Raw genomic sequence first — 13304 nt, 5'->3', positions numbered from 1 at the left:
TGCTTGTTTTTGTGTATGTGGATATCCTGCTTTGTACATCCATATTTTAAAACATTCCTGATATTCTCCAGCAGAGTTTTCACTTTAAGACTGTAGGCTAGTAGTTCCTTCCAGTAAGATGCATCTGTCGAAAAGGGAAGAGAATGCATGAGGGCCTGTGCATGTTCCTGACAGGTATGTGACCACACTTCTCTTCCCTTAACATTCTATTGTCAAGCGCTTTCCTCTAACATTCCACGGCCTGTGTGGGAAAGGCTGATGGGGTGTGTTCACAGCCATCTCATTCAAAAGAGTGCTTTGATGGTTCATAAATGGAAGAGTGATTCAGGGGATTCTGTAGAATGCAGTATGTGGCTCGATTCAAAATAATTTGTGAAGGAAATATTTAAAATGGAAATTGCCATAGGGAGTAGTTTGTATTACAAATCCATGATAAAATTATGAATAAATTGTGTCAATAATAACAATGCATTTTTTGTGAACTCTGAAAAAACAAGTTTACCGAAATGTCTTTAAAAAGTACCTTGCAAAGACAAGTATTATATTTTTTCTATGCAATCACCCTCAATTTCTAGACATTTATTAGATCTAGCAATTATCTTTCAATCCCCTGGAAAATTGAAATGCATTTATCTTTACTCTAAAATGTATCATTTCAGAATCATCAGAAATGTGCCTTTCACCGAGACCTTTCTTCAGATTTGAGAACAAGTATAAGTCACAGGCTGTAGTCCAGGCTATAGGGTGGAGGACTAATGTCTTTAAATTAAGTCTCACACACGAACAATTTTCATCAACATGTTACTCAAAGATTTCATTTCTATAGCGATTGCAACAATACTAAAGATAGAAATGAGTTCATGTTTTCTTTATACACATTCAGAAAGTAAAAGTACATACAGGATTAGCAGATTATATCCATACCAAGAACTTATGAACACTCCTCTTAAAAATGGGACAACCATGGCCTATATATTAGATAAGAAATTTTGGGACTGAAGCATCGCAGGTTTGATCCCATGAACCGGTAGAACATATGGGAGTGTGGAATCTCCTCCCGCAACATTCACAGCAAGGCAACCTCCAAAACCTCCCTGGGTGCTTAGGGCAGTGAGCACACACACACACTTTAGCTTCCTCAGTTTGAGACCCAGTGTCAGGGCACAGGCAACAACCCAAAATACCAATAGCCGTTCATTCCTTGAAATCGACTATATAATAAAATAACTTGCACCAAATTCCTGTAAACTGACTAAAAACAGAACTTGAAACTCCAGATTTCTGTGGAGTAGCTGAAACATATGAATCAACTTTGCACACACTTAATATGACCTCTGCCCTCTGAGAACCTATTCCACGTATGCTACTCTTGGGACAGAATTATATAAAAGCAATTTAACTATTATTAAGAATTGAACAAAAGCCAAAAACTGTATGCCAATGCAAAGCTCTCAAAGTCCTGTACAAAGTCCGTCTTTCCTTTCACTGAGACGAAGGACTAGATCTGAAATGCCCTGCATTCCTGGGATTCCTCCAACACATGCTAGAAATTCCTTAAACTCACTGTTAGTTCAGTGCTTGGGTTCAAGTCTGGAACTTGCAACAGATTTTCAGCACTTTGCTCACCTCTTTTGCACCCTCACCTTTCCTCTCACTTCTCGAACCACACATCCCTCCACAAAGAATGAAGACATTCAGGTTTGAAATAGTTTCACGTCATATTAAAGGAATAATACAGTGTTTATTGAGCTAATATTTAACCGCTAAATCTAGTGTTCATTCTATAATCATGTTATGAATAAATATGTTTAAAAAAAAAAACGAACATGCAGTTAATAGAATCTACTACCCACTGGCTTGTTATCTGTGAACTAGTCTACAGCATTTTTTTTTTGTTGTTTTATGGGTAATTACAAATAATATTCAAATTGTTATCCATGGTTATAAATCATATGCTGCAGATACAGCAGATTAAGATCTCTTAAAATAACCCCGGACTACTCCTTTAGGTTATCTTGCTGTTACGATGAAGCTCTGGGGAAATAGTTGGACAGATTCTGACAGTTTTTCTCCAGTGCACAAAAAATAAATAATAATCATTTTTAAAAAAATCTTTGCATTTTGTCAATACTGCCATCTCACATTACATTCAAAATTTTCTATAACTGTATAGTGGTTATGATGCAGCACAGGACATCCTGATCCAATGTGTTGTGCCTGTGAAAGCACATTAATCAGTCCATCAAAGAAAACAAATTAGATCTGCTGAATCATGTTACACAGAAAGCCCATGCCAGGTCATTCGCCTTCCCTGCCCCCAACTTATTTCCTCTTCGATGGTACATTTGGTAATGATCTACCATCCTCTCGCTCTACTTTCTCTACTTTGTATAGCTGCCCCTCCCCCCCTCCTTTTCCTCTGAAGCTAGCACAGACATGAATCAGCAGGCAGGCAGAGGAAGGCCACAGGACAAGGTAAGGCTGGCTGCGTCAGCGAGGCTGCCAGACAAGCCATCATGCTTTTTTGCTCTACAAATCTCAGACTTATAAAAAAATGTTTATAAAAATAAGGCATACTCTTTCTATAGACTGACTGTCTCCTAATAGGGCTTTGATTGATAAGTGTTCCTGCCCAGCTGATGCAGAGAAGCCATTAGTCTTATTTTGCTGTTTGAAAACTCCATAGATATGTTAAAAGCTATAATTACAGGGTCATCTAAAGTTACAATTTGATAAATAAAAGGCCAGCACATCAGCGGTGTACAAAGCCGCACAAACCTTACGTCAGAGAATAAACTGAAAAGGCTTGCGTATCTGAACTGTGCCCTTCCGTCCCACTGCTCCTGTCACCAGTCGATCTATTGATCTGGTCTGGCATATGGCTGTGTGCAAACTGCAATGCTGAAATTGAAAGAGGAAACATTCAGGTCAGGCAGCTAGCTGCTAAATGCTAATAGAAAACTCTTTTGCTGCCAGATATGATGAAGCTCACAGGACATTTGAGAAAAAAAAATTTTTTTAATGGGTGCATTGGAAGAACTCTTGGCTCAAGCCTATATTTCAGTTAGTCACCAACCATGGGCACGCCCTGAACTATGGCCTCCTGCTGCCGCTTCAGACATGAGGGGGTGAGGGAGTGAGAGAGTGAAGGAATGATAGAATGAGCAAGCAATGGGAAGGAGCCAGTGAAGGGGCAGAGAAATGGAGGGGGGCCAAGATGTCTCCATCAATCTTTGCAGTTTGAGGAAGATCACAGCATCAGCTTGCCAGAGGCTGAATCAGAGCAGGGACGTGACTGAGCGTTGACCCATCATGGACTCTGCGGAGGAAGGCAAAGGCAGAATATGCTAATGCCCTGGCAGGGCCACAGTTATGCTGTTCATTTCAAAAAGGCATCTCCCCTTTGCACAGAGGAGGATCACGTCTACTGACACTCACCTAATGGTGCTTTGAGTGACTGAGTCAAAAGTTGATCTTAGATTGTTGTATTCACATTTCAGGGTACATACCCATTATTGAGAAACAAATGAGTGCATAGTCCCTTTTCCCTTTACCTATTAGATTAAGTGGATTGTCGATTAAAAACTTCCTTCCCAAGCACAGGTTGTTCTTGGCAAAAATCTGAGCCACCTGTTCCTACTTAGGTTCACTAGCTACTATGTGAGGTGAAGCTGGGGCAACTGACTAATACCAGGTGACTCAGTCTGGTGACCGGATGGACACGGCTAGGTTTATAGAGCTAGGGCAAAGCAGTAAAGTGCCCTGTAACCAAGAACATCTACAAAATGAGAGATAGGATTTATCAGCTTGGAGCACAGTTGTGAAATCTTTGGCTAAGTTACTTCATTTTTGTTTTAATCTGAGAGATAAGCTATAAAAAATTTGAATAAAGGGGCTTTTAAACCAATTGCAATTTAAAACTTGTAAGTATTTTAAAAGCTTTTGACCTGTTGAGTAATTAAGTTTTTAGGCATGGGATAACTGACACATGAATATTTTAGATCTTTACTTTTTTGTTTTTGAGAATAGATCTTTACATGCAAGTACTGACATTGTATTCCTTAAACAGGAAATTAAATACACCTCCATATACACAAAAGGTGCAAACATATTCCCCACAAAGGCACAGACATCTGCATAAAACTAACTGTGTTCAATAACAGCAGATCAGATGGAGTTATTTTCCTAAAGTAGTTTGTGTGTCAGTTTAACACAATGCATATGCTTTCAAATTCATTTTTATATAGCGCATCTACATTTTTACTGGTTCTGACTGTAGAAATGAAACAGGACACCTCACATCCACAAGGACACTTTTTAAAGTATCAGTATAGGTTTTAAAGAGCTCAGCCTTGAAATTACTTGTGGTTAGATCAAAACATTAATGAGTGGCATCGCCCATTCCTAGCTGTTACAGAGGTTGATACAGCTGCATCTCCCAGTGGATCTTGCGAGCTCTACATGTAGCAGGGCGTGGTCTTCAGGAATGTCTCCCTTTCTCCGCAGTTGAGAACTGCTTCGAGCCAAGAGAAGCACAGTTAGCAAGATTTAGTTTAAGCTTAACTTTGGAACAACAGGCAAGTCTTTTGGGACGTGGCAGAAAAACATTTTGGATTTTCAGCATCTGAATCTGCGAGTAAACAGTTTGAAACGAATTGGAAAAAGGTGTAGGAAGAGGAAAGAACTGTGAACTGTGAAGAAACATGACATTTCCAGTGGCTACAGGAATATTTAGCGTAAACTTTGCCACGAAGGAACATTTGAGTTTTGACCTGACGCCCATAATCTCCATTTGGCAGGAATCACGCGCTCGAGCGCCGCTCTGAGTTTGTAACGGTTACACATTAGCAAACGACATTTTAAGCTAACGGTATCACTACATTTCGTACGGTCTGGAAATAGAGTTAGGGCCGGGCATCGAGGCAGAACTGACAAAATGGCATTCTTCCCCGGCACACGGAGTAAAACTGAGAAAATTACACAAGGACGTCCTCAGCCTGTTCTCTTTAAACCAAATCAGGAAACAGACACGTTGGCAAGTGTGCAGTGGCGTTAACTTTGTCTCAGTCACGACTCAGTTATGTTATACCACGTCGAGAGAGAGAGAGAGATTATGAGAAAGAGAACGTATCAGCATTAACGGTAGTTTGTCCTCGGCACTGCTCACAGGGCTGAGAAAGGTTTGCTTTGCGCCCTCTCTCTCCAGCCCGTTTCTAAGTTTGGTCACTGTGGCAGAATGAAGATTATGTAATGATTATCAGATTGTTTTCTAACTAGTTAAAGATACTCGATGGTTTGCAATTTTACCTTCGCTGTAAACGAGCTCTGGGCCTCGTTTTATAAAAACGAACTTGAATTTTAATCTAAATCTAACAGTTCTGCCGCTCATATATAAAAGCAACATATGTTCTCGAAACGCGTGCCGTAATGTATCGTATTTATTGTCTATTATACTGGGACTACTCCATGTACATAATATTTTCTTGACAAATTCACATTTTTAGATACCCCGCCTCAAACCTGAATGTTCACATATGGTGTTTGTGCTCATGAATGTTTTCAAACCGAGGCCCCGGACTCTTGTGTTTTATTAAGAGTCTGCTTCTTGGTCGTCTTTTTTTCTTCTATAACCAACGCCCCACCTCGTGTATCGGCTCGGTTCAGACTAGGTTAAAAAGCCTCGCCTTACCCAGAGGCAAAGAAGGGTTCTCCTCTAACAAACTCATAAGCTGAGGATTAAACGAGCTCCAAACTCAGATTCATAAGTTCTTTTCACCTTTTCAAAGGACGCTCACCTCGCATGAAGGCTGGGTGTCCTCTCTCCGCGCTGTGTCTCACTCTTGCCGGTGTCTCCGATCAGCTGGCGAGAGTGACGCGATTTGTAACAGCTGGCTAATGGTACTCTCCAACGTCAAAGGTTACGAGTGACGACGGAGCGCAATCGCCACTGATTGACGCCGAGCTCGGCCAATAGAAATCATCCTCTCCGTGGAAATGGGGCGGTGCAACGATTTTAGACCCAATTATTACCCGTAATTTTCCATGACGGCTCACTTCTACCCAATGAGACGCCTTAGTTTTCCAACAGGAAAGTTCTCTGTCATGGTTTGAAGACCTCAAGTAAAAAGCTAGATATTTTATATTATTTTTGAGGTCTTTAGGCCATGACAGAGAACTTTCCTCCTGCACGCGTGTGTGTGTCTGTGTGTGTGTACTGAATGATCACTGTAGGAACACCTACTTTGTATCTATGCTCATTGTCCATTTTAACAGTTCCACTGACCATACAGAACACATTTTGTAGTTCTACAATTACAGACAGTAGTCCATCTGTTTCTCTGCATACTTTCTTATCTCTTTCTCACTCTGCTCTTTAATAGTCAGGAACCCCACTAAACAGGTACGATTTGAATCATTCTCAGTGCTGCAGTGAGATATATATATTCATTATCTGTAACCGCTTATTCAATTTAGGGTTGCGGTGGGTCCAGAGCCTACCTGGAATCATTGAGTGCAAGGCAGGAATACACCCTGGAGAGGGCGCCAGTCCTTCACAGGGCAACACAGACAGACAGACAGACACACACACACACACACACACACACACACATCAACGTGTGAGTCACCAATCCACCTACCAACATGTGTTTTTGGACTGTGGGAGGAAACCGGAGCACCCGGAGGAAACCCACGCGAACACGGGGAGAAAACACCAACTCCTCACAGACAGTCACCCGGAGCGGGAATCAAACCCACAACCTCCAGGTCCCTGTAGCTGTGTGACTGCGACACTACCTGCTGTGCCGCCCCATATCTATATATATAGCTTCAATCTTTTTCAGAAATTGAATACATTTTTTTTCTGTAAAGTGTTCCAAACTTGCATCTACACTTTTGTAGAACATAGATGGGTCAACTGAATTGGGGGCATCCCCATACAAAACTCAGATAGGATAAAAATAGCCTGTGCCTTTGCCTTGGATTCCCTGCAGGCTTGGACCCCCAATGTCTTCCCCCCTCTCTGCTTACACAGGATTTGGCAGCAAAGGACACTCCATGTAGTGGCTAAGCTTAGATATGATCACATCATTACTTTTAATTTAATGTAGAAAGACACCCCTGTGAATGTGTAATGTAGAAAGACACACATATGAATGGGTAGCTGGAAAAAAATTCTAACTTAATATATTTTTTTAATTTATTATATTTTTTCTTTAATTTCTTTTTTCATTTTCAGATATTTGAGGTGAAATGTGTATGTTAATAAACCTCCACGTCATAATTTCAGGCTTCTGTTATGCTCTTTGCCTCCTTAGTTTTATGATAGCCGTAGGCCCATCTGTAACCTTTATACCTGCTGCTATATTTGGCATCCTGGCACAAATTCCAGCAGAGTGATGATCATGTTCTAAGTTTAGGGTCTGTTTCCGAGCCAAGATCAGGTGTTATGTTAAAGGACTTATAGATTTTTCATATTTTATTTGTTTATTTTTATCAAAAAATAGGTGAAAGGTCATGTCAAGTAGCAAAGGCTCTTTATGTTTTAAACTGCAAAACAAAGCTACACCCCACATTTAATTTACATAATTTTCAGTAAAAAATATTAAGTAATAATTATTAATTTTTCAGTAATTTCTGAGGAGATTAAATATAAGATGATACTCTAGCTGAAGGAACTGAAAACAAAATGACTAATCTGGATGTTTCCTTGAAAAATAATATGCAGGTTGTGTTGTTAGTGTGCCTTTACAGCTTATACATGGTATTTAACTGACCTTTGTTCTGATTTGCTGTCCTTCAGTCGAAAAATTATTCCAGCCTGAAATATATTTTACAACTAAAAAGTCTATAAGCTGGGCCAGACTGTTGTGTATGTGGATATATTTAAAAAAGTGCCTATTTTCATTATACTGTAGCTATGTTAAATGAGTTCATTAATTCATTCATTGTCTGCTTATCCAGTTCAGGGTCATGGTGGGTCAGGAGCTGGAATCGCTGGGCACAATGCAGGAACACACCATGGGTGCCCCACTCTTTCATTGGACGACACACACTCACACATTCACTCACACTATCACACATATGGACACCTTTGAGTAGCCAATCCTCACCAATAACAGTAAAACTAAAATGTAAGAGTGAATGCCCATAACTGTACATGCAACAGTCTTTGTAATAAGGGGGTTTTATTTATTTTTGGAAGCACATATCTCACAAATATTGAATTGTGTTTGATTTAAAAAAAATTTACAAACACAAAACCTAGCTGCCAGAACATTCATTCTTTCTTTCATTCATTCATTTTCTGTAACTACTTATACAGTTCAGGGTCGCAGCCTACCTGGAATCATTGGGTGCAAGGCAGGAACACACCCTGGAGGAGGCAACAGGGCAAGCTGCCAGAACAATAGAAAGCAATACATTTTTAAATATATATAAATGTATATATAAATACAATAGCAGTTGGAACTGGTGTGCCCTTGACACCATGATTACACCTTTCGCTGATAACAGTTTGGGTGGTCATTTTTGTCTTTGGCACAATAAACTCAATATTCATTTTTCCCCCTAAACAACCTGAAACACATCTGACCACAGCAGTGCATATTCAACTGCTTATTGGACCACGTGAGATGACTTTGTGCTCAAAGAACTCAGTGGCTTTGACTTTCTTTTTGGATGATAGAGTTTTAGGTTACAATTATATTTTTCTGAAGTACTCCTGAGCTCCTGTGGCTATATTTCTTACAATAGCATGACAGTTTCTCATGCAGTGCCATTTGATGGCTCGAAGGTCACATATTTTCTTTACAAAATACAATCAAGTAGGTAAATCAAAATATTGAAAATTATTATTCTTTTACTTTTGTCAGTTAAATAAAAGTTAATGGAATTTTGAAAGATTCTTCCTTTATTGCATTTACAAATATTCTCAACAGGGTTTATATGTTTATTGAGTTACTGCATGACTTAGGCTGTACTTCGCATAATTTAAACATATATGAGGGAAAAAATGTCACATCTCTGTTGCAAAAGATATGTAAATATAATTTAGTTCAAAGGGTCCTGGCTGATCTTCCCATGAGAACCCTCAAGCCCTTGCAACTGATTCAGAATATGGCAGGACCTTTTTAGCCTTCCTAAGCTTATGTTACTCCCCTGTGTTTCCTTCCCCAGCTTCCTCCTCTTGACCTTCACCTGTAAAAGTACCCGTACTAAGTTATCAGTATATATATGCTTAGTACGAGTACTTTTATTAACAAACAATATAGTGATGTAATTTAGCAATCTTTATCTTAGCATATTGTCCTTCCAAAGCTTCTCTACTATTCTTTATACCTGAATATACCCATCCACCATGACTTCTGTTGAAAGACACTAGCCAATAAAATGTTTAATATTGTTAAAAATGTTAATGAGCAAAATAAAATGTTAAGGAGCGAAACGAGCAGTTAATGTCATTTCTGTTTAAACCACCGTGTTGTTATTTTTTTCACGCCCGTATTCAGTAAGTCCCGCCTCCTGCGCTGTGATTGGTTAGTAGTTGTAACGCTACCGTGTTTTAGCCAATCTGAGCGAAGAAGGCTATTCCTAAATACGAGCTAGGAGGAGCTTGGTTTCCATGGAGACGCGTCGCACCTTTCGACCCTGAGAGATTTTCAACCTCAGAAGCACTTCAGAAAAAAAACTGACGGTATCGCCTAAACGGCACTGCATCTCAGGACACAGGGTTGAACACTCATACCTTTATGTCTGCAGTGTTATCTTTAACGCTCAGAAATTGTCAGGTGACACCTTATCTGTGACTTTTAAGCCAAAGAGTAGCCTCAGTACCCTTAGTATTACCCTCAGGAGAAAAACTCTAGAAGAGAGTATTGTAGCTAGCTAGCTATCTTACTAATGTTATCCAGTTCTCTCACTGCCTCGCTTTAACCTCGCTTCTTGTTTGTACCCAGTAATATAGATAGCTAGTGAACTGTGGGTTTAGTCTATTAACTTAAACCCAAGCAATGAGGTGATTTATCGTTCAGTTAAACATTAAACAGACTGTATGTTTCAGCATGTCGGCTTTGGGGGCCCGGAGTAAAGTGGGTGAATCTGTGGAGAATTCCTCCACACGGAAAGCTCAACACATTCCCAAAGATGGGAAAAAGAAGAACAGAGACAAAGCCAAAGAGAAAAACAAAGCGACTTCTGAGGTAAAGAAAAGAGAGCACCCCAGCACGCCTTCCAACTCAGATGATACTGGTTAGTATACATTTTCCACTTTGGTTTTTCAGTATTTGAATTTTAAAAAATACTTTTATTATGGTTTCTTTTAGTACAGACACCAGACTATATTTGCCTCCATTTCAGGACTGAAGTACTTTCAGAGGCCTAAATTTTCTGATTGATATATATGTAAATATATGCAATGCTTATAAACAACTGCCATTTTTAAATTTCAAATGTCACATTTCACAGCCTGGTGAAATCTAGCAATGAATTTACAAGTTAAAATTTACTTTGTATGAATCTTAAAGATCAAAGTAACTTAACTACTACCAATTTACCTTTTCAGTCTAATTTGTGGCAGGTGATTAAGCATTAATCTGTCTGAATTAGTATTTTGCTGTCTTCCAGAGAAACCCCGGACAGAAGAGTGGACACATGCAGAGAAGAGCAGTGACCAGAACCAAATCAAAGGCAATGCCAAAGGGAAAAGCAGCAGGAAGAACAGGAGATGCAAAACAAAACCATCTGTTACAGAGGAAGACCCCCTTCCAACTAAGGAGGACCAAACAGAAGTGAGCATCCAGACACAAGAGAGCCTAAGGTGGGAAGGGGTTCTAAATGACCCTGCTGCTGAAGCTGAGCGTCAGGAGGTCTACAGAGCTAACCGCCGCAAACGCTACATGGCCTTTAAACAGATACTATTAGAAAATGTCCAGAAGAGTCTAGGCCCAGTCCCGGATGTTTCTAAACCTGGCAGAGTGAAAAAAGCAGGTGCAAGAGCATAGATTTTATAGTATTTTGTAGAAATCTGCCTGCCTGCCTGCTTAATTCATGATTCTATAGTTTCCGCACAATATAGCCTAGTCTTACTCTGATTTACAAATCCAGTTTTCAGAAAAGCTGGGACAATGTACAGAATGCAATCACATGCAAACTATTTAAACCCTATAATTTGTTGAAAATAGTACAAATACAATATTTACATGTTATTATTTTTTATTTTTGTAACAGGGCCTGAAAAGACTGTTAGTTAAGCTTTAAAAAAATGTTAGGTTAATTTGCAACAGCTCTTGACTTGACTTGATTTATTTTAAAAAGAACTTCTCAGAGAGGCTGAGCATCCATGATGTAATGGAGTGCATTGCACATTGCATGAGTGACTTGCACATCTGAAATTAATGCTGAATGATATATACAGAATTTGGAGCAACATGCTCTCATTGAGACATCTTTTCCATTAAGAAGTCTTGCTTATTTTGATAAGTCAAGACCAATGCACACTCTGTCTGTAGTATTAGTATTAGTCCAGACCTGCCACCCAGTGAAATAACTGGTGAATTGTGAAATGAAACAAACACTATAATTCTATAACAAGCAGGATCCGGAAAACAGTTCACTTTCAAAACTGCAGCAGTTCGTGTGTTGCATTGTTAAAAGAACAATGTTGTGGAGTGTTGTTAAAAGAAAAGCTGATGCTATACAGTGGTAGACATGCCCCTTCCCAATTTTTATGTTTTTAAATGTGTTGCTGGCATCAAAATCAAAATGAACATTTAATAATTACTTTAAAATGATTTTTTTTATGGTTAAGTTTAATTTTATTGTCTGGCCTTTATCAAAGACCTTATACAACTGAGGCTACAGAATGCAGTTACATTTTTTTCTTTTGCATATATCAAGTCATTTTTTGTATCATAATTAAATATCTTTCAATTACAAGGTAAGGGATACCTTAACAATATGGCCCTTTTATTTTATTGATTATTTTAAATTGCTATTTGATGCGTGAAGCAATGAGGCATTGTTCCTCAGCTTGACTAATTTGGATCCCTTGTGTGGTGACATGAGCAATGTTGCAGTGAGCATGTCAATCCTTGATTTTCAATCAGTGGCAATTTGCCATTTAATTCTACTAACAGGCCTGGAGCAATTCCTCCCCTAGTCTACAAACACTTCAGAAGCTCACAAAGCAGCAGGATTATCTCAGAACAGTGTATTCTTTCTCACATCCATTGCTATTGTCTGACTAAAAACAGGTGTTTTGAAAGCATCGATTGCAAAGAAATGTTTGTTAGAGAAAATAACAAGCCTTCTGTTTGTTTGTAAATTTGTTAGTTTGAGGAACACACCTCAAGACTACAATATTTATTTCTGGTCTGAGCATTAAGAGCAGTCTTTGCTTTCAGTCTAGTTTTAGTGATGAATGGCGTTACCCATAAAACTTGATCTGATAAGTGGTTCTAACACATCTTACACATATTGCTGTTACTGAGTTTCAAAAGTTGGATTTTCTTTATTACTAAGTGAAATAAAAACACCATCTGTGACTTGTTAATTTTCTTGAAACTTTATTAAACAGACAGTTATAAAGACAAGATTTCCAAAGTTTTAACAGACTAATTTGATTGTATTTTGTTAGTAAATTTGATGCATACAACCAAGGGTGTAGAATTGGCATGGACAGAGGTGATGTGTCACCAATATCCAGCCAAATTTTGAATTGTCCCCAATAATATGATCCCCTCAAAAAAAAAAAAAAACTTGATCTGTAAAAGTCTCATTAACCTACATGTACAGAAAGGGTTAAATCAAACTCTCTACTCAAGTCATACCTCCCCATGACACATATGTCCAGTGTGATTGGCTGTGCCTTTCTCTGCTGTCATGAGTCTCTGTAGTTTGGTTGTTAGCAGCGCCAAAACTGGAAGGAGAACTTTCCAGTCATAAGCGAGTATTACTGTGCAAGACTCAGGTGCATTGTGGGTGACATGGGTATCAAAAGCGAACGAGGATTGGGGAAAAAAAAAAATAAAAAAAAAAAAATAAAAAGTGGTCATACAGAGCTACTATTCAAAGAAACATGCAAGTCTCTTAAAGACAAGTTCACTAAATGGGTCCATCATAACAGCACACTAAAATCATCTATAGCTATGAATAACATGGTTTGGAAATTAACTTCACAACAAACTGCCAATTGTCAGTTCTCTTATATTGTAGTTTTATCATGGCACAAAGTAGAAAAAATAAAAAAGGTGAGGTGCTAGATACATAGGTCTCAATGTCAAGAGTGTCAGGACCAGACAGAGCTG

The 13304-nt window shown here is 38.9% G+C and overlaps 1 protein-coding gene across 1 annotated transcript; it reads left to right on the top strand.

Moving 5' to 3' along the window:
- The first annotated feature begins 9650 nt into the window (after positions 1-9650).
- On the top strand, positions 9651-13085 carry liat1 (ligand of ATE1). Its single transcript, XM_066645076.1, has 3 exons — positions 9651-9788; positions 10061-10248; positions 10624-13085. Exons 2-3 carry the CDS (start codon positions 10062-10064, stop codon positions 10998-11000), a joined length of 564 nt encoding a protein of 187 aa, XP_066501173.1. The 5' UTR covers positions 9651-9788; position 10061; the 3' UTR covers positions 11001-13085.
- Positions 13086-13304: the final 219 nt, after the last annotated feature.

The sequence above is a fragment of the Hoplias malabaricus genome, chromosome 15 (genome assembly GCF_029633855.1).
Source record: "Hoplias malabaricus isolate fHopMal1 chromosome 15, fHopMal1.hap1, whole genome shotgun sequence".
Lineage (NCBI taxonomy): Eukaryota > Metazoa > Chordata > Actinopteri > Characiformes > Erythrinidae > Hoplias > Hoplias malabaricus.
Note: the sequence above shows the minus strand (reverse complement) of the source record. Positions and strands in the feature narration are given on the sequence as shown.

Bases quoted from the DNA above. Each gene is read 5' to 3' on its own strand.
- liat1 (XM_066645076.1), top strand. From the start codon at position 10,062: ATGTCGGCTTTGGGGGCCCGGAGTAAAGTGGGTGAATCTGTGGAGAAT. The intron at 10,249-10,623 runs GTTAGTATACAT...GCTGTCTTCCAG, and splicing joins TTCCAACTCAGATGATACTG to AGAAACCCCGGACAGAAGAG.